Here is a 22500-nt window from a genome sequence, read left to right on the forward strand (position 1 = left end):
CACCACCAATACAAAACGGAGGAGGACACAAAACTGCCCATGAAGACATGCACTGTACTTCTGAAGAGGCTTCACCACTGTTGTCACAGTTTGGGCTGAAAAGCTGAGATGCAAAAAAGTGTTTTATGTCAACATTCAAGCACCAGATTTCCACCACATCTCATCCAGTATGAAAGAGAATATAAGACTACTGAATTAAAGTGACGGCTGGTTACTTTAAAAAAAAAAAAAAAATGTGATTCGCTGTTCATGGAAGTGCTAGCTCTTTAGGTTTATCAGAGTTCCTCAGTCCAATAATTTTCAACAAAACCACTTAAGGAACAGCATGGTGTGCACAAATGTGTGAGGACCACACATTCCCAACTTGTAATCTCTGACAGTCTTCACAACAGTCCACAGAGTGCATCATGAAGAGATGCTATGTCCCCATTTAGGGGTGAAACCCTAGTCTTACCATTAAATGGCTGGACTCTGAATTTCAGTGCTTATAGTACTCCTCCAAGGTAAGATGACCACATGGAAACATGTCTCCCCATATCTGGCAGGAAGATTTTAACTTTTGAAATGTCAAACAAAAATCAATTTCCCCCGCTTCTACCACTCACGCATCAAACTACAGAGCATTCTATTATGTTAGAGGAGTTCGTCTGTTTCCCCTGCATACTGCAGTAACCTCCATTCCAGGCTGGAGTGGCGCGTGTTTTTTACTCTGTCATCTTTAGGATTCAACAAAAGCCCCCAACCCGCCTGACCTACGGGCATCCAGCTGGTTCCTTTAAATTAAAACAGCGATCAATGTCCAAGTCCATCAACTGATCAGTGTTCAGCTCAGACAGCAAGCACGCAGCACTGCTCAATTATCGCCTGGGTGTTTCAAGATGTAAAAAGGGATTTTGCATCACGAATTCCAGACACACTGATCTGTAAATGATGCACCACCGCCAGTTCACAAGTGATGAGAGAGGCAGACCAACAATATGTCTGTATAAACAGTCTGTTCATAGTAGGCTGGCTAAACTTGTGGTGGGTCCATTTTGAGCCTGGAACTGTACAGGAGGTGCTCCATCTGTCCACTGCAAAAGAACAAACAGCATTATTACAGACCTGAAGAAGTACGACAACTATGCATAATATATTTAATATTAAAAGGCAAAGCTCTGCTTTACAGTGGAATCCAGCTGTACTTTACTTTCACCAAACAATTTAAATTTTCTAAATCTATTTTGTACTGATAAGACTAAAAAAATGGGGTCTATATTAAAAGACTGAAGAGGTGTTTCAGCAAATACCTCTTGGTCGACATAATGAGCGAATGCTCAAAACAGCAATTTCTTCCCCTGGGAAAGAAATCTCTTGGCCATCCCCGTGTGTTTGCCCCTTTCCTCACTGTAGTGCGATCTCGGAGTTGGTATATTTAGTTAGGGGGGGTGTGGGGGACACAGACCCCCACGTCATGTTTAAAGTGTGTGTGTGTGTGTGTGTGTGTGTGTGTGTGTGTGTGTGTCTCTGTGCTAGCGGTTTCTTTTCCAGGGAAAGAAACCGCTGTTTTGAGCATTCATGCTTTAGTGCGTTCGCTCATTACATGTCGACCAAGAGGTGTTTGCTGAAACACCTCTTCGGTCTTTTAATATAGACCCAAAAAATGGCAGAACAATAAAACTCTTGAATTCAATGACTAATAAAACACTTGGAAATCTAAGAAGGCAGCGTAGTAAATGAAGGCAGTCACAAAGTGATTCATGCAAACTATCACTACAACTCAGTCACTTCAGCCAATTAATACCAACCGTGTTAAACCTCTGTGACATGTGGATCACCATAAATCAGTTGATAGTGTGAGATCAGGTTTCAACTATATGTGGCAGACGTTACAGGATAAGGAAGTTTCTGCAGACATATTTACACCCCAATGTCAAATGATATCCATAAACTTGGATTATAATGGAGTTAGTCTCCGAAGTTATGAAGATGACTGTGCATTTGTGTTTGTGAAGAAAATTCTAGGTAAAGCTCTTTTTGACCAGGCTGAAGGGGCACTCGCATATTGCAGTTCATGACTACGGAGTCACTGTTGTGCATATGGGAACGGGGACAGTACAGCTGTGTAAATTCATCATGATACATCTTTGAAGATAAATCAATACAAAAGTGAATCATAACATCTGTTTTCTCCACCTTCTCTCTCCTTTTTACAAATAAGGATTTTTTCAGCACAGCCTCTGTCCATGGAAAGACTAAAGTTGGTCTCGTGTTGATGTTTTATGGAAATCTGGTTGTACACAAGCCTCATAATTAACATTCCTAGGAGCTTTCTTCAATTCCTCAAGACTCCTGGCATTCAGAAACTTGAAAATGTAACAAGGCAATGTCCTTAGTAAAACAAAACATTGCTATAAGAAAGTACAACTGTGCAATACACAAGTATACAATAACTCCCTCTTTAGGGAGCAGATGAGTGGTAGCTATACAGTTACAGTGATGTCCCAAGCACAGTTGTGTAACTACGCTCATCATAACAGATGACTGTGTAGTAACAGCGCTGTTACAGTATCATTACTTAACCCGTGAGACTTTACCCAAGCAGATGGCTGCCTTTCTAGTCTGACTTTCCCAACATCCCTAGAGTGGACATGGACTCATCTCCTAGTCCAGGACATCAGACTGATGTATGAATGAGACAGAAAGCAACCTCCATCACTTTCAGTTCTTTAAAATAACAGTAAAGTTCCCTTAGCTAAGGGTATGTAATTGGAAAGCTCCCCATCACCTAAACTGAACACCTTTTTAGACATGCTTCGTCTTAATGATGGTGAGGAATGGACAGGAACTCTAAGCTTATTTACTCTAGTAACGAACATCTGCCTTTTTAAAGTGCATGATCATATACTTATTTGCAAGCGTACTGATAGGTTACCATCTTTCACAGCATAGGTACTCAAGGTAGTGAAAATTAAGCCCATTCATAAGCAAGAAAGTAGGAGCACACACCACTGCACATTCTAATGCCTGAACATCTAAACTGAAGCCGAATATGCTCTCACAATTGTACTATGTTCACTGTCAAGGATCAGTTCTGCAGTATGACGGATATAAGTCAGAAGCCCACAAGGTGGTGGCTACTACAGCATGCCGTGTTGGACTGCAACAGCAAATCTTGCCTTACTCTTGGACTGAATATCCTGCATATGTTTGGGAAAGGTATACACACATGTCTAACATGGCTGCCACACAGATGCTCTGGATACATTTTTACAAAAGGTGGATGTGATGGTTGCTGCCCTGGTAAAATGGAGTCTAACTGGACCCTTTAGGGCTTTTCCATTTATCTCACAAAAAGTAATGCAGGTATCTAACCAGCCACTTACATAATGTTTATTTTTTTTATTTTTTTTTTTAGTTGGAAAATGGCCTATCTTCTTGCCTGGAAAGAACATGAAAGTGAACTACCAGACATCCTTTTCACTGATGCAAAACAACAAAGTTGCCCATGCATAATTAGAAGTTATGTACTTACCATAACGTTCCATCTGAGTAGGTGGATTCATTTGTCTGCAACCTGTGGGTTATGGATCCGATATCGGATCCGAACCGGCATGGTTTATCCAGCTATGGATCCGAGCTCCTAGCTCCTCCCCTCACCCATAATGCCCTGCTCTCCCTACATGACCTCAGATCGAGTTTGCCCTGTATCAAAATACCCTAGAAACGGGTAACACATTCTATGCAGGAAACTGACAAGGCCAGGGGGATAGGAGGGCGGGATGGTTGCAGATAAATGAATCCACCTACTCAGATGGAACGTTATGGTAAGTACATAACTTCTAAATCTGAAGTAGGAGATTCATTTGTCTGCAACCTGTGGGACAGAGTCCCCAGCTACCTGAATCTTGGGTGGCCGTCATGGAAGGATATTCCGGAGCACCGCGGAGCCAAAGGATGCTCTACCTCTAGATGTGATATCCAGCTTGTAATGAGAAACAAAGGTATGAGATGACGCCCAAGTGGCTGCTGAACAAATGTCATCCAGAGGAATCCTAGCTTTAAAGGCCGCTGAGGTAGAAACTGACCGGGTCGAATGGGCATGGACTCCCTCCGGTGCGGGCCTCCCAGAAGCTTGGTAAGCTAAAAGAATACACTGCGAAATCCAGCGTGACAAGGAGACTTTGGAAATTGGATTACCCAGATTGAATTTGGCAAAGGAAATGAACAATTGGTTGGATTGCCTATGACCAGCTGTCCTGTTAAGATAAAAACGAAGCTGCCTGTGAACATCCTAGGAATGCAGCTTGTATTCACCCTTGTTCTGATATTTAGGAAAGAAAACAGGGAGGTTGATGGACTGATTAATGTTTGCTTCCGAAGTTACCTTAGGAAGAAAGGAGGGATTGGTCCTGAGGTATACGCGGTCCGGATGGAAGACCAAGTAAGGCGGCTTCATGGATAAGGCTTGAAGTTCCGAAACTCTTTTGGCCGAAGTAATGGCTACTAAAAAAGCAGTCTTGAGGGATAAGAATTTAAGATCTACTGTGGCCGCAGGCTCGAAGGGGGGAGCGGTCAAGGCCTGAAGAACCAAGGAAAGATCCCATGGTGGAACCACTTGCTTGACAGGGGGTCTAAGGAGAAAGGTGCCTTTTAGGAAGATTTTACATAATTTGGCAGACATAAGCGGTCCAGAGTCATGACCAACATGATAGTGAGAAATGGCCGCAAGCTGCACTTTGACCGTGGAACTACTGGCACCATCATTAAAAAGAGTGGTAAGGAAGTCTAGCACCAGAGGAAGGGGAACCGTGAAGGGATCTAGACCCTGTCGCTCCACCCAAATGGAGAATCGTTTCCATTTACTGCGGTAAACTTTTCTGGTAGATGGTTTATGAGCCACTACCAGGATGGCCTTAATGGGGGACGAGATACCGGGAGTCCTAATTAGGAGTGGAACTGGAGCAGCCAAGCAGTTAGCTTCAGGTTGTCCAGATTCGGAGTTAGTAGGTTCGATGGGTGTGATATCAGATCCGGAATGGGATCTAGAATCCAAGGTGGATTCACCGAGTGAGACCTTAGGTAAGGGAACCAGATCTGTCGAGGCCAGAATGGGGCAATGAGGATCATTCTGCACCCCAACCGAGAGGCTTTCTGAAGAACCTGGAGCATCAGAGGCAAAGGGGGTAAGCGTAAAGAAGACCGGGAGGCCAAGCATGCACCAGAGCGTCTCTCGGGGAATCCCCTGGAGGAGGGATTAGAGCGAAAAAACTGTCGCACTTGGTGTTTAAGGGAGATGCAAAGAGATCGCAACAAGGAGTTCCCCACTGTGCGAAGATACGTTTCGCTACTTGAGCATTGAGAGACCACTCATACGGGGAGAGAATGGTGCGACTGAGCTTGTCCGCAAGGATGTTGGACCGACCCGGAATATGCGTTGCGATGAGAAAGCGGTTGGTGGAGATCGCCCATTCCCACACTCTCATGGCTTCTCGACATAAAGGATAAGACCTGGTTCCCCCCTGTTTGTTGATGTACCAGACCACCGACATGTCTGACTGTATCGCAATTGTTCCCAGGGGAAGAAAGGCCTGAAGTGCTCGCAACGCCAAGAGCACTGCTCTCATCTCTAGAACATTGATATGCAGGGAGGTCTCTGAGTCGTTCCACGTGCCTTGGACCATCCGGCCTGCAAACCCCCCCCCACCCGAGGCGGGAGGCGTCCGTGGTCACCGTGGCGAGAGGGGGAGAAGCACAAAAGGGGCAGCCTCCGTGGAGATCCTGAGAATGGAGCCACCACAAGAGAGACTGCTTGCAAGCCTTGCTGATCACAATGGGATGATGCAGAGGGAGAGCAAGGTAAGACCACTGAACTTGAAGTGTCCACTGAAGGACCGGCATGTTGAACCTGGCGAGTGGAAGAAGAGATATCGCTGCCGCCATGGACCCTAGAGCCCTCAGGACCAATTCCGCCGAACTGAACTGGAGTGGAGGATGGCCCGCACCTGGAGTCGCAGATTCCGAACTCTGTCGGCTGTGAGAAAGGCTCTTAGCTCCCTCGTGTCTAACCTGGCACCTATAAATTCTATCAACTGAGTAGGGGCCAGGTTGGATTTTGCTACGTTTATCGTGATGCCCAGGGAGGGAGCTAGATGAAGAAAGGAGTCTCGCGCCAAGGATAGTAGATGCCTTGTTGGGGCGGTGAGAAGCCAGTCGTCCAGGTACGGAAAGACCTGCACCCCCTGAAGCCTCAGGTGGGCCGCAACCACTGCTAATACTTTGGTGAACACCCTGGGGGCTGTGGTGAGACCAAAGGGAAGGACCCTGAACTGGTAGTGACTGGCTCCCAGCCGGAAGCAAAGAAACCTCCTGGAATGTCTGTCCATCAGTATGTGGTAGTACGCATCCTTGAGGTCTATAGAGCACATCCAGTGATTCTCTCCCAGGAGGGTGAGGATGGATTGCAAAGTGACCATCTGGAACTTTTCCTTGGGAACTGACAGGTTTAATAGGGACAGGTCTAAAATTGGTCTTTGGTCCCCCGTCGTTTTTGGCACTAAAAAGAACCTGGAGTAGAACCCTGATCCGATCTGGTCTGGGGGGACGGGCTGGATGGCTCTTTTCCTCAGCAGATGGCCAATTTCTGCTGAAGCGGCCTCCCACTGACTGGGTGGAACGTCGGGGAGGGATTTTAGCTTTGGGACATGATGAAAGGGGATCTTGTATCCTCTGGATATAATGCGGAGGACCCAGCGGTCTGATGTTATGGACTCCCATGCCGCTAGGCGGCATCCTCTCTGTTCTCCTCTGCCACGGAAGGACTGGTTGTCCGGAGCTGGTTGGGATTGCTGCAACTTCCGGAACCGCATCTTCTTCTGGCCCTTTTGGTTCCTAGAGTAGGACCTCTGGGGCACAGAGAAGCGGATTCCGACGGCAGACAGCGTCTTCCTGTCCTTCTCGCTCTGGGTCAAGGTGTCGCGAACCATTTTGCCAAAAAGGGCAGAACCATCGAAGGGGGCGTTCGCGAAAGATGCCTTGAAGGGCTCCGTGAAATCGCAATGGCGGAGCCAGGCCTGGCATCTAGTGACTAGGCCTACTCCTGCAGCTCTAGCGGCTCCCTCAGTAGCATGGGACAGCAACCGCATAGAGGTATTCGTCACGGACCGAAGAGTGGCCATACGGGTGGAGTGCAAAAGTTTGTCCTCCTCCGACATGGACTCTGGGGGGGATGCAGCGTATTCTTTAATAAGATCGCGCTGCATCCTGATAACATGTGCCAGATAGTTGAGCGCCCTCACCGAGAAGGTCGCTGAACTAAACATTCGCTTCCCCAAGCGGTCCATCATCCGAGACTCCTTGCTCGGAAGATGGACTGAGGGACTCTCCTGGGCAAGTTCCCTCTTGGTGGCTGCTGCCGTCAACATGGCATCTACCGGAGGTCCCTTACTCCAGTGGGCATGGTCTGCAGGGGGGCTAAGGATTCTGTCTGGCCTTTTGGGGATTGGCTCCACGGTGTCCGGTTCCTTCCACGCCCTGGTGGTAATAAGGTCCACCAGGGGGTCGACAGGAGGGGACACCCAAGAGGTAGACGGGCCCACTTCGAATGCCTCCAAGAACACGGACTCGTCCGAGGAAGACTTAGGGGCAGACCACCCACCCCTTATGTGAAGCATTTCCATGATGTCTCCAAAGGAGACATCCTCGGGGGGTGATCTTGGGGAGCCTTCCCCTTCCTCCAAATCCGTGTCTTCAGTTAAAGACTCAGGGAGTCTATGTGCCTCCTTTTACGCGTGTGCGAGGTGCTTCCTCGGGGGGGGGGCTGTCCGAGGAGCCCTCGCAAGCAGTGTCTTGTTCCAATGGAACAGCTTGGGGCATTGAAGCGGGCTGTCCCAGTGGCCGGATGGCGGAAGCCTGACCCAGTGCAGATGGAGTGCGGGACGGAGCCGAAGCAAGTGCCGGGGGTCCGGAAGCCTTCAACAGAGCCCTCTCCACTACATCAAAAGCCGAAGGGGAGCCAGCCTCGATCAAAGGATCCAAAAGTCGGCTCCCCCTCGGATCCGAAGAGTGGATCGGAACCGGTGCCGAGACACTCGGATCCGAGGGACCAGTGCGCTCCGACACAGCCGGCGCCAAAGGCACACTGAGTCCCCCGGATCCGAAGCTCAGAGCCAGGCTCCGAGAGGTCTGATCCGAAACACTTGAGGGCAGGGTCGGATCCGAAGTACCTAGTACTATCGGCGCCGACCCACCCCCGGCTCCTAAGCTGCCCGGCTCCGAATGCTCCGAACCCGGGTAGCGGGTCGGAGAAGGAGCTATGGGCTTGAAAAATGGGGTAGAGCTCCCCCCCAGAGGGGGGGAGGCAGGAGCACTCCCATCTGCATCTGGGCCTGGATGAACCTTCTCATCATCCGGTCTAGATCGGTGTCGGAAAGGCTATATGTCGACCTCGAAGAGGCTACCGAGGTAGGCCTTGAGTGCTGCCTCGATAGCCTCGACGGAGGGAGATCGGGTCTCCTCCTCCTCAGGCCCCGGTGAAAAGCACGGGGACCGGAGCCGAGGGGGGGGGGGGAGCCAGCAGCCAAGGAGGCCGGAGGAGAAGCCCGCTTAGCTGGCGGGGCCGAAACAGAGGTCTCGGCCCACCGCTTGTGGTGCTTCTCTCTCCAGTCCTTTTTTCTGGCCTCCCTCTCCTCCAACCCAGCAGCGGGAGGTTGAGTCCCAGGTGGAGGAGGGGGAGCAGGCAAGGAGGGGACTGTAGCAACAGTACCCACCACGGGAGCGGAGGCCGAAGCCGAGTCCGGGGGCAGAAGTCCCGCCAGGACCAGCTTCGACCTCCGCTCCTTCAATGCCCTGGGGTTGAACCCTGCACAAATGGAACATCCAGAAGTGAGGTGTTCAACCCCAAGGCATCGAACGCACAGAGTGTGGCCATCAGCAGGGGAAAGCTTATGGCCACACTCGGAGCACTTCGAAAAAATTGCCTTTGGGGCTTCTGACATAACTAAAGTTTTTTTTTTTTTTTTTAACCAAAAAGAAAAAAACAAGTAATTAGTGCTAAACTAGCATGCACACAAGGCCCCAATACAACACACTCAAACAAAACTCCGAACCAGCGAGGGGAGGGAATTAAAGATAAAATTTTAGAGGTAAAATTTTAACCCAAAACTATCAAAAACCTAAAGGAAACCTAACACAATCACACAGAATTAACTAAAAGAAAGAAAGTAATCTGAAACTTTTTAAGAGTTTTAGAAACACTTAGCTGAAGAGCTCAAGACGATCCAACTGGTTACCAGCGCGGCAAACTAGATCTGAGGTCATGTAGGGAGAGCAGGGCATTATGGGTGAGGGGAGGAGCTAGGAGCTCAGATCCATAGCTGGATAAACCATGCCGGTTCGGATCTGATATCGGATCCATAACCCACAGGTTGCAGACAAATGAATCTCCTACTTCAGATCCAGCAAGTATTGCCTTTCTTCTACCCCACTTTGTGGGCTAAGACAAAAAAAGGCAGAAACAACCTTAGGGATAGTCTTAAGGCTCGTCTCCCTATGGAGCACTGTGCAGAACTTTTAAAATGAGAGACTGCAGTTTGGTCAATCTTTTTGAGACAGCTGACAAAGAATCCAGCCTCCAGAAAAAGAACCTGCCAGTGAGAACCTCTAGCATGTACTCAGAAAATTGGTGTCAAAAAGGGATCCCAATTTTATCATTAACACTGACAGGCTGAGACACAGAAGGTTGGGGATGATGCAGAAAGATTAGTTGTGGAAAATCTTACCATAACCATAGATATCCTTCTCTTCCATATTGCAGCTCTCTCACTTGTGGGATCCTCTGCCTCATTAAGCCTGGTTGCTGTAAGATGCATGGGACATCACACTCAGGGCCATGAACCATGGAACATAAATGAGACGTTTGCATGCACAGACCTCAAAACTGCCTGCCTAGTCAGACAACAGTTTAAAGAGAACAAGAGTGATGCCATCCAGAAGGAAAATATCATGAAGGGGGACAGGAGGGAGGGCAGTAATACTGCAACATGGAAGAGAAGGACATCTATGGTTATGGCAAGATTTTGCACAACTAATCTAAGTCTTTATTCTCATGTTGCAGTATTCTCACTTGTGGTAGAGTACCACAGCTCAAGTAGAAGAAAGGGTGGAGGAAGCGGTAGCAGTTACCAAGAAATCGTGGAGGATGGCCCTTGCAAATCCTGCTCTGGTCTGGAGATGCTGTCCCAACTTGTAATGCTTGGTGAAGGCATGTACAGAGGACTATGTGACTGCCTCTAGAATGGTAGCCATATCCAGGCCCTTGAAGAAAAGCCCCAGAAGAGGCCAGAGGTCTAGTAGAATGCACATTTCCCTGAGTGGGCTAAGTCCTTACCATGGAAAGAGTAAAAGAAGGAAACAGTCTTGCGTATCCAGGAGGATACAGTCTGTTTGGATACAGCTTTCTCCAGGGCCCTGGGGAGCAAAGATTCAAAGAGCTAATTGGACCTTCTAATGTTCTTAGTCTTGTCTGGATAAAATCTTAGTTGCCTGTGGACATCAAGGGAGTAAAACACTCTGCCATTTTGTGGCGAAGGGAAAAAGGTGGGTAAGTGAACAGACTGGTTGAGGGGGTGTTCATTGACCACTTTGGGCATGAAGGAGGGGTTGGTACGGAGATAGATACCCTGTCTTTGTGGAAGACAGTATAGGGTGGAGAGGTCACAAGTGCTTGCAATTCAGATTTTCTTCTAGCTGAAGTAAGAGCTACTAACAAGACAGTCTTCCAGGTACACATTTGTAAAGCAGGGGTTGCAGGTTCAAAAGGGGCAGTGGTAAGTTTTTCCAGCACACAGTTCAAATACCAAGGAGGGTGGCTTGGTTTTCTAGGTAGTCTGATATGGAGGACCCCCTTCAGAAAAAGTCGGACTTCCAACCTATAAAGCAGCAGTAGTGGGTCTTATAGGTAAGCAGGCTGACATGGCAGATGTGTACTTTCACTGAAAAGTATGAATGTTCTGATTTAAGAAGCTCACACACACAGGCTAGGACTAGGACATCTGATTTGAAGGAATCTAGGTGCCTTTGTAGACACCAACTAGAAAACCTTTTCCACTTTGAAACAAAGGATCTCCCGGTAGTGGGTTTCCTGGCCTCCTGCAGTATAGAAAGCATGTCCTATGAATAAAGGTGTCTGAAAGGGATCAGGAGTTTATGGAGTGGGCGAATGAGGGATCCCTTCTGTTGTGAGTAGGTCCACCTTGTGAGGCAACTTGTGGTGATTGCCCTTGGCAAGAGATAGAAGGGGAACCAATACTGCCTTGACCAATCACTAGTAAGGTTTTTGGCTTGTCCTTCTGGATTTTTAACAGGACCTTCTGAATGAGGGGGAAGGGGGGGAGGCATAAAGGAACACCCCCTTCCAAGAAATCAAAGAGACATCCACTCTCCAAGCTAGTGGGGAGGGGATTCTGGAGCAGAAAGGCTGAAGTTGTCTGTTCTGAGGAGAGGCAAACAGATCTACCTGTGGGGTGCCCCACTGGTGGACAACATCAGAGAACACATCTCTGTGCAACATCCAATTGTGATGTTAAGAGAAAGATCTGCTGAGGGGATCTGCCTGATAGTTGTCTTGAGATGGAATGTACACTGCCTGCAGTGTGATATTGTACTGGGTGGCCAGCTCCCATGCCTGTGTTGCAAGCCTGCACAGTAAGTAGGATCTGGTCCTCCCCTGCTTGTTGCTGTATCACATCACAGCTGTGTTGTCTGTGAAGATTTGGAGGGGGGCTACCTGTATCACAAGAAGGAAGGTCTTTAGGGCTAGAAGAGCAGTCATTTCCCTCACACTGATGCACTTTTTCTGGAGCAAGGGCTCCCATTGAGCCTGAAACTTGAGACCATTCATAGTAGGTTCATAGGTTCATACTAGGCTATCTGCCTGAGGGCATTTACAAGCCTAGCCCATAGTTTTGTGGCTTACGCCACCCCTTTAGTATGGGGAACTATACCCATTATTTTGCTGTGCCTCTGTTGAGCAGTGACACTGAGGTAATCCCTGGGGTATATCTGCGATCTCCCATCCATTGGTCAAGATTTCTCTTGAACAAGGCCAGCGAGGTGCTCTGCCTCACATATACCGGGATTTTATTCCACAGCATAGGGAGTCTTTGGGTGATGAATCTATCCCTCCAGCATCTGAGGCATCTGTGTGCATGAACCGCACTGGTTTGGGGGGTTGGAGGGGGAGGCCTGGATTCTGGTTTATGATCCACTACCTCAACTCTGTCTTTAGGCAGGGTAGGAAGGCCACCTGGAATTCCAAGGGGTGATTGTGTTGGGAGCAGATATCTTTCAAGTACCACTGGAACTTCATGTGTAGCCTGGGCAGGGCAAGAAAGGAAAAGTAGCTGCCATGAGGCCTAGAAGCCGAAGGAATTGCCTAGCCGAGATGCGATTGACAAGAAGCAACTCCTGGAAGAAACTGCTGAGGGAGGAGATTTTGTCTTGAGGAAGTAAAGCCTTCATCAGGACTGTCTGTATTCTGCAACCCAAAAAGATTTGGTTTTGGGTTGGAGTAAGAGGGGATTTTGACAGATAGAGAGTAATCCCTAGACGCTGGAGAAGGGAAATAGTGAATTTTAAGTCAACCCTGAGAGTACTTACCTCTTCTGCTAGAATGAGGTGGTCGTCCAGGTACGGGTAGATTTGAATGCCTTTTGTTCTGCAGTAGGCTAATGCTGGGGTGAGATACTTTGTGAAGACCCCTGGTGCAGCAGATGTACAAAAGGGCAAGGGAGCAAACTGAAAATGTGATGATGGCATAGCAAAGTGTAAAACCCTCCTGTAGTGGGGGTGGATGGGGATATGGAGGTATGCCTTCAAGTCCAAAGTGGCCACAACCGCACTGGGTAAGTGTTTGAAGGGATAGCATGTGGAAGGATGGAACCTGCAGTAAAGGGTTTTACAGGGACAGATCCAAGATGGGCCTCCAAGGGCCATCCTTTTTGGGGACCAGAAAAAACCTAGAATAGAATCCCAGTCCTTCTTGGTCTTTGGGGACCCTTTTTATGGTTCTCTGTGAAAGCAGATGTAGGATGATCTGGGGTATTAGGTGGAGCTGGTTTTTGGGAGGAAAGGGTATGCCTTGTGGTTGGGGTTTTTCCTGCCAAGTCATAAAGTACCCTTTTTCCATGATGGATAAGACCTAGCAGTCTGAAGTGATTTCTTGCCAGATGGGTAGACAGTGAGAGAGGCGGGTGGGAGAGAGGAAGGTGACTTAGGCAGTCTCACATTGGTGGGGCTATCTTGAAAGGGCTTCCTGGGGTTGGGCTATGCAGAGGCATTCCTGGGGGATGCTGTTTTTCTAGACCCTTTCCTGTGTTTTCAGGAGGAAGGGGGAGGAGCCCTCCAGACAAATGAGGGTTTAGCGGGGTAGTTTCTATAGAACTTTGGAACTGGTGAGACCAATAAATGTTCGAAGTCCTAGAGTTCCTTGCTTTTTTCCTGTAGGTTTTTTAAATAGTTCTGCAGACTTTGCCAAACAGGAATTTGTCTAAAGGTGCATCCAAGATTTTATTTTTAAAATCATCATGGAGTGGCTGTAATCTGAGCTAGGAATATCTGTGCAGTACAGAAGCTGAGGCAGCAGATCTGGCTGAAGCCAACAACATCACAGCTGCATTTTATAGAATGCCTGGCAACTTGTGCTGTTAAGGAGAGCTTAGATACCACCTGAGGTTTAGTAGGCGAATCAGGAAAGGAAAAAACATGGAAGTTGCCTGGGAGAACAAAGGCATATTCAACCATGTGAATCTGATAATTCATGACTAACGGCCAGGGTGGAAGTAGTATAAATCTTTTTACCCCAGTCTGTCCATGACCTTAACTGTCTTTGTTGGATGGCAGAAGGGATGAGGATAGGATGTGCCTGAACTGTCTGTCTGGAGCCACTACAATAACAGCTGGGTCCACCATGGGTGGTTTAATGAGGTACTTGTGATAATCAGGCACTTTTGTAAAACCTATGTGGTCTTTTAGGAGCTGGAGGCTGTGATTCAGGGGGTCTTGGATGCTGAAGCAAATGCATCCAGGAAGGCTGGAATTACAGGGTTAATAGCAGAGGGAGAGGGGGACTCCATCTGTAGGAGTTCAAAATATCTATTTTGCACCTCAGTCATTTGAGTGGCATCCCACTTGAAGTACTCCATTTTGGAGATTGTTTCTCCAAAGGTAATATCTACAGGTGGGAGTCTCTGACCAAGGAGTCCTCATCTGGGGAACAGTACTCTAGGGGAGAAGCTATTTGGGAGGTGTATGCAAGAGATTCATCATCATCAGAGGAGGAAGAATCTTCTTCCTGGATGTGGGCAGGTTGAACAGAGGTAACTGAAGCTGGCCTAGGGCGGAGGGTAGGCAAGGCAAGTGAAGCTGTGGGCCTGAGAGCCATAGAGGCCTGAGCCAAGGACTGGGAAAAGGTTTGCCACTCTGGCTGCTCTTTAGTAGTGGAAGACATATGTTTTGTTTTGTGTTTCCTTTTTAGAGTAGTCGTCTTAGTGGCTGTTTGTGAAGAAGGCCAAGGATCAGGCGTCAAGCTTGTGGGAGTGCAGCCTAGTGCTGTCATCGTAAGCAGCCATCCAGAGAAGCCTGGTTCCACCGCAACATCAGCAGGAGCAGACGACACAGTAACCTCCATGGACGTGCCAGTTGGAGATTCAAGGACAGCTTCCATCAAGGTACACACTGAAGTTGCCAGTTCATCCAGACGTCCCTTAGCCCCTAGAGAGTTAGCTGGTGGGACGTCCGGAGGGGGAGTAATAGTAGGCCTTGAAACCTTGGCCTTCTTTTTAGGCGGCTCCACCTCAATAGCTTATTCAGGTTCCATGCCTAGGGCTAAACGCTTGAGTCATTGGTTTTTAACAAATAGTTTCAGGGCTGCCAAGTGACTGCATAAGGTTTTCAGGACGAATGATTGACAAATGCTACAGGTCTGTATAGTCGTGGGATTGGCCTAAGCAGAACACAGTTCATGGGAATCCTTGTGCAGAATATAGCAGCCAGACTTGCATTTCCCCCTTTCTAGATGACATTGGCTATATAAAGAACAGCAGCAACCTAAGCCCAAGCAAAAAAAAAAATAAAAAAAAATTCCCCAACGGGGTACTTATCTGAAGACATCTTCTGTACTGTGGAGTGAAGCGGGCAAGCTGACGTTCGATTGTGGCACAGATGTTCTGAGGTCTGTGTGTGCAGACTTCACGTTTACGGCCCTGCGTGTGATGTACCATGCATCTTACAGCAACCAGGCTTAAGCTTTTGCATAGGAGCAGGATGTTCGGGTCACCTGAGGCAGAGGATCCCACAAGTGAGAATACTGCAACATGAGAACAGGAGGACATATCCCTGTTGTGTGTGAGGAGGCCCACTCTGTAGGGCAGCATGTGTTGTTGACCTCTGGACAGATGATGGAGAAGGGGGAATCAGGGCTGTCTGGGCCAATAGGGAGTAACCAGCACGATTTTTTGCTTTCTTCCTCTGTATCTTTAACACAGCCTTCATAGGGAAGGCAAAGAAACTTCTCTACCCAAGGAAAGGACATGGCATCCATCCTCCAGGCTTGGGAAAAAGGAATCCTGGAGGAAAACAGCCTGAGCTGCTTGTTGTGAATAGATACAAACAAGTCTTAGGAATACCCCCATTTAAGGACTATGTGTCTAGGAGGATCTCCCTGTTCAGCATCCATTCCTTTGGGTCTTCCACATCTCTGCTTGGAAAATCTGCCAAAGAGAGTAGCCTGTGAGGGAAGGTAGATTGCTTGTAGGGACAGATTTGCTTTTATAAGCTGGCCTTATACGCTAATAAGACCCCCCCCCCAGCTTGTTTCTATACCACATGGCAGTTGTACTGCCTGTGAAGATCCTGGGGGGACCTGGAATTCACGAGTGTGAAAAAATCTACAAGCCCCAAATAAGTGCCTTAATTTCCTTCACAAGGATGTGCTCCTTTGTCTGTTTTGGGGTACACCTTAAACATTTAAGGAGCTTGTCCATGCACTCCAGGGCAGGTATGAAGCATCTGTGTGCAATTCTTGATTGGGAACCGTTTATCTGAATGAAGCCCTGGATTAAGCTGTACCTGAGTGATCCACTACTATAACACACTTTTCAAAAAAGGAACTAATGGGATTGGAGTGTCCAAAGGGTGACAATGTCAAGACCACAGAGATTTTACATACAACTGGATGTTTCTTATATGCAGTTCTGCAAAAAGAGTCACTGGGATGGAAGCAACCATAAACACCAGAGCTCTGAGAATTTTCCTTGCAAGGCAGAACTGAAGAAGAAAGCAGGGACTAACAGTACATGGAGGCTGGACCTTTGTCTTGTGGAAGGAAAATCAGCATAAGAGGAGTGTTTAACCTGCAGCCTAGGAAGGCCAAGTCCTGGGAAGGAGTCAACATAGACTACATTCACTAAGAACCACAGACTCTGAAGAAGGGACATATAGCATATAGCAAATATGCTTTAACAGGTACTTCTAAGAGGATGTTTGTGTTATCAGGTTGTTGAAGTATTATCTGCAATTAACCTTCTGTGCATTGGTTTAGATTTCACTTTGGCAGAATTATCTAGCAACAAATTAATCTTTATAACCCCATGATCACTGCACATAAATGGTGGTAAAACTTGACTTGAAATAATAATTTCTTTAGGAACACAATGTCTAGTATGTTCTGTCCCCTGGTAGTTTTTGTTTTTTTTTTTAATACACAGTCTGAAGCAACTGTTGCTCCTGAAAATACATTGTGAATAATTTCCTTACTAATGTTGTTGAATCATTATTCCAAGTCTGTTTCTGTTAAATTTAAGTGCCCAGCTAATATTCTTCTCTCCTGTGTTTCATGCAAAAAATGTATGAATTCCTCTAGGTCATCTGCACTTAACTTTGGTGGTCTATACACTCCAATTGTTATATGTTCCAGCGTTGTCTTTATTGTCACAGTCACACAGTCTATAGTATTGGTGTTATCACTGCACATGTAATAATCACAGGTCTCATAACTATCTTTGATCCCTATCATAACACCCCCACCTGATTTTTTCTTAGAATGTTTTGTATAGTAAAAACATTTAAATACTGACCAAACTGAATTCCAGTCATTGTTATTTAACCATGTTTCACAAACAATAACATCAATCATGTGAGAATGTACTTGGATGATCTACACATTTCCATTTTTTTAAAACTGGACACACTCTCCATGTAGCTATTTACTCAAAAAATCTTCATTCACTGTGACCTGATAATCCTTTCTATAGGTGATTTGTGAAAAATATGTCCTAACACCAGTACAAGCTATACTAAGAGGGCTGGCAGCTCCCTACTAACAGAGAATCCTTGCGGATGAGATCATTTGTACCGACATGACTAAAAACAGCTATGTACTTCCTTCCATTAAGACATTCCAAGGCTTGTCTCACATATTCTATTTTTGATCCTAGCAAGCATAACGCTATTCAATGTTCATTATATTTTCTGCAAATACAGGTATCTGTTCCTCTAATAATTAAATCTCCAATTACAAGAATAGCTTTGTTGACCAGTTCTGCAGATCTTCAACCTCTAATACAGTAATATCTGCTCTATCAATTGTTACAAAGGATAGCGCTTCACCATTAGTCTTATCAATCCCACTGTTTTCATTGTGTATTAAACTCTCATCCAGCTGGCATTGCAAATCCACAGCTTGAGTCATGTAGTCAACAGCTGTCTCCTTTTCTCTTACAGTAATGTTCTTCAATCCTTCCAAGTTCAATTTTAATTTCTTCCTTTTCACCTGTCCCTTACCTCTTTTCTACCTTCTCTTTTGGAAAGATGCCCTTTTCTGTAGACTGAAGGTTTTCTGATAGAAAAATATCACACACTGTAACCTGTGTGTTACGTAACAAGGCAGTGTCCTTTTTAGTACATATTCTCGTTAGAAACATTCAGTTTCTTTCAATCAAAAAGATTCACAAGAAAATGGGAATGATGTATAGAAAAAAAAAACAACAGACACTGCAAGAATAGCCATAGGTAGAACTTGCATTCTCTCCTCACTCTTATATGCATCCCCCATACTTACCAACCTCAAAAAGTCAGAAGTAAATCAGAATCATGTTATAATAAGATTGCCAAATTTGCAACAGATTCCATACAGTTAACCAAGCACTGTCAATGCCTAAAAAAAATCGGTCTTGGTTGGAACTACCTCATCTTATGAACTATAACCAATTAATAATGGCTCACAAAATAATGCACAGTCCTGACAATGTACCTTCCCTAAAAAATCTAAAATGCTACTCTAACATTCGTACTCTTCAATCATCTAACAAAAACTTACTCCAAGTAACCAACGTATCCAATACAGCAGGCAACTATCTTTACTCTAACTTTGTTGCTAAAAATTGGAATACCTTTCCACATAGTATTAGATGCATAAGCAATCAATCATTTCAAAATATCTCTCACAAGACACTTATTTGAATCCTGGTTTTGCACATGTATCACTCCAGGTTAATTAACTCATACAATTTGGCTGTATGTACTAACTAATAACATATCCCTTCTAACAATACTACTTCTCTAGAAGTAAGTTACGTTCTTAGCTGCAACTCTCACTACAGAAGTATTACTAACTATGCACTACTTTGCCCAAGTGATTCTCCCTGCTTAATTTCCTAACTAATGTTATGTTCCTCCACATATATAAATTTAACCATATATTTGTCTATACTCAAGTGTTTAAAGTCTTGTTCTATTTGATACTATGCATATATTTTTTTTATATTTTTATCCTGTAAATGTGTTCACTCTTTTTGTCAATTTTGTTTATCATTTCTATTACTTACTGTGATAATTTGTATGTAAGCTTAGACTGGAGCTTTTCTCCCTGGGCCTCTGCTGAAAATGCGTACTGTCCCAGTCGGACCATCCCGGTAAAGAAATGTAAAATAAAAATAAATAAAAATTTCTTCCTCGTTATTTGTTGTGAACCTCCTTTCTTTTTTTGTTTCTTTCTAAACAATCCAGATCCTCAGACTGATGAATACTTGCATCCAGAATTCCAAAGTTGTCAGGGGCATTATCTTGTTTTATAGGGGTTGAATGATCTTTACAGACAATAGATGCATCATTTCCTAAATGTGTTCTATTTGTTCTTTGCCTAACATTATTTATCTTACCAGTCCAGTCAATGCATGAAACCGTTTTCCAAGCCGTGCCAATTGCACAAGAGCAACCATCAAGTCTAGACTTACTTCTAACAATGATACGCAAATTATCCAACTTTTGACATGAGGAACACAGATCACAAGCTGTTACCTTTAAATATGTTATCAGCTGTTGTATTTAAATATGCAGAGCATTTATTACACTTTACAAGATATTTGCGCATTAGCAAATCATTAACTGCATGATCATTTAAGGAATCCATATTCAGCTTTAAATGAATAAAATATTGTAAAAAAAAAAAAGAATAATCAAAATCAGAAACCACAGAATTCAAAGAGAACTTAAATCAACTTCTATGACAAAAAAATCAGAATACACAGCTAAATACTAATGTATGTACAGTAAAGTTGTTCTGACTGCACAAGTTCTGCAAGTCAGACAAAAGATGCAATTTCGTTATGTCTCATGCGAAGGCCCGCAGTAACTACTGCTCATTATCGCTTGCAGTTGCACTTAACAGTAAAGATCAATAAATCACAAACCAAAGTAGGATTGTTTATTGTCAGAAAAATATGTATTAGTAATATGCTTAGTGCATTTAAGGCTTGAAAAGGGTTAACACATTTATTCTATTTCACACTGCATAAATCTGTATGAATTGCAGAAGCTAACCTTGTATTGTCATGAAATATGTGCAGCTATAATCTTTGCTTATGCTTTGGAAATTTACAGGAAAGCAGATAATTTCTGCTTGTGTCAGGAAAATAATGAATAGAACAATATCACTTGTATTAATGTTATGAGACTTAGATAAGGAGTTCCGCTTGTGCTGTGAGAAAATACACAGCTGCAGAAGCTATAGATAATTAGAACAAAGACTGCTTGAAAATACGAACTGCAATCAGCATTTGCTTGTGCCTAAGTTAGAGAAGTACCTTGAAATGTAACACATGTATTAGAACTACACAATAGAAGCTTGTAACGGGCTAGGGCCCACCAAGGCCAGGTTGTTTTTCTCAAAATGTTTTTCAGAAATCCAATCATGTCAGCAGAAAATCTGAGTAACATCTACTGTAAAACAATACTGAAAGTTGTGTTTAATTATGTCAGCCATAAAGTCAAATTCTGTTTCAGATAAAGAACAAACCAGACCATCAGAAGTGGCAGTGGTTCCAGGTACCTGGATCTGGGTGAAGACAATAAAGAAGAAGAATTGGACGTCACCAAAGTGGGAAGGTCCATATCAAGTGCTTCTGTCAACACCCACTGCAGTCAAGATCGCAGAGCGTGCCTCGTGGATCCACCTGACACACTGCAAACTAGTTAAGAACTTTAAACTGGACAAAAATCTTGTCACATGTCAAGAGCAAAAATGACAGAATCCAGAAAAAACAGGAATGCAGAACAACCTCCTCAGAAGTATTGCATAATCATCCTGTTAACTGTACTAGTGACAATAATCTTTTTGTTGTGGCCATTCCTTTTTCCAGCCACACAAACTGAACTGAAAAAACGTGAAGCGTTACTCAGACTGGCATCCAAACTTCAACACTTACCAGGCAATTAAATATGTGTATGCTGAGACTTTCAATGTTTCGAATTGCTGGATTTGCACAACTTTGCTGACAGCATACGGGGGGTTATTAATGACTACAGTCCCCCTAGGGGTCAATGAGACCTGGGAAAACTTGATTTATGATACTTCAACCATTACATCACAAGACAAGATAGCATTGCACTTGTCTGTTCCACAAAAGGGAACTGTGTGTTTTTATAAAAATGATACTGTTCAGGTGGGTTGGAGCAATTGCAATGTGACTGTTCCTTATAAATGTTGCACTAAAGCTAACAATGCAGGTTCTTATTGTAATACAAACTATGATTCATTTCTTGAATTGATGCACAAAACAATTAATGAAGTAAAACATAATTCTGTTCTTTATAAACAACTGTCTATAATTGATAGAAACATGTTTCATGCAGGGCAAGTGTATATTCATAGCACAGTTACTACTAAAGTAGAGGACTGTTGTTTTGTATGTGGCAGAAAGGCATACAAGTGGTTACCTGAGAATTGGTCCGGCAGTTGTTTTTTGGGTTACCTGGTTCCGGCCATACGACACACTGTAGTTTTGCCTCGAGGAAAAATTCAGAATGGGCGAGAAGTCAAGAAACCTGTGAATCCAGTGGGGCAAATCGATGCACGTTGGAAAAAACATCATTCTATAGGCAATGGACTGACACACATGGACTTGAGTGGTAGTGCTATATCGTGGGCAGGCATATTACCAGCATATGGAGCAGTGAAATCGATCTGGGAGCTGAGAAAACTGTCAAAACTTCTCGAAGTAATGAGCAATGCAACTTTTTCCGCTCTCGAATTGGTGACTGATGAACTGAATGCCATGAGAACTGTAGTGCTTCAAAACCGCATGGCTCTCAACTTCACCCTAGCGGCGACAGGTGGTACTTGTGCTTTAATCCAGGAGGAGTGCTGTTCGTATATTCCTGACCATAAACACGAGATAGACAATCAACTTGAGGTAATTCAGCAAGTGTCGGCCATGACCAAACCAGGACCAAACCCACTGACGGACTTTTTCCAGAAATGGTTTGGGGGGTGGGGTACTATCCTAATGAACATCCTGATTGCCATTTGTGTAGGAATGCTCCTACTGGGAAGTATGCGTTTGCTGTGGCATCCCCTGCATGAAAAGACTGATTAAAGACTTTATACACATGTCAGTTTCTGAAACCTTATATCAAAGTACTGAGTTTGAAGAACTGTTAAAAGATTGAAAATGCTTTCATAAGTTTAAACTGAATGACTCTCAACTGCAAATCCTAAGTGGGAAGAGGTTCGGGGAAGAAAAAAGAACTGTTTATGCTTATTTTGAAAGTAGAATAAAAGTATTAAAAGGGGGGAAATGTCAGAAAAATATGTATTAGTGTATGTATTAGTAATATGCTTACTGCATTTAAGGCTTGAAAAGGGTTAACACATTTATTCTATTTCACACTACATAAATCTGTACGAATTCCTGAAGCTTTCTAACCTTGTATTGTTATGAAATATGCGCAGCTATAATCTTTGCTTATGCTTTGGAAATTTACAGGAAAGCAGATAATTTCTGCTTGCCAGGAAAATAATGAATAGAACAATATCACTTGTATTAATGTTATGAGACTTAGACAAGGAGTTCCGCTTGTGCTGTGAGAAAATACACAGCTGCAGAAGCTATAGATAATTAGAACAAAGACTGCTTGAAAATACGAACTGCAATCAGCATTTGCTTGTGCCTAAGTTAGAGAAGTACC

The 22500-nt window shown here is 44.8% G+C and overlaps 1 protein-coding gene across 1 annotated transcript in view; it reads right to left on the minus strand.

Annotated features, from left to right (window-relative positions):
• MAU2 (MAU2 sister chromatid cohesion factor) overlaps positions 1–22500 on the minus strand; it is a 2634229-nt gene that overhangs the window by 868 nt on the left and 2610861 nt on the right. Inside the window, exon 19 of the mRNA XM_044090765.1 lies at positions 1–1073. This exon is cut by the window's left edge and continues 868 nt beyond it. Within this exon, the coding sequence (XP_043946700.1) occupies positions 999–1073 (75 nt within the window). The 3' untranslated portion in view covers positions 1–998. The remainder of the gene's footprint in view (positions 1074–22500) is intronic.

This window comes from Protopterus annectens, chromosome 13.part0 (assembly GCF_019279795.1).
Source record: "Protopterus annectens isolate FY-2018-M chromosome 13.part0, PAN1.0, whole genome shotgun sequence".
Classification (NCBI taxonomy): Eukaryota; Metazoa; Chordata; order Ceratodontiformes; family Protopteridae; genus Protopterus; species Protopterus annectens.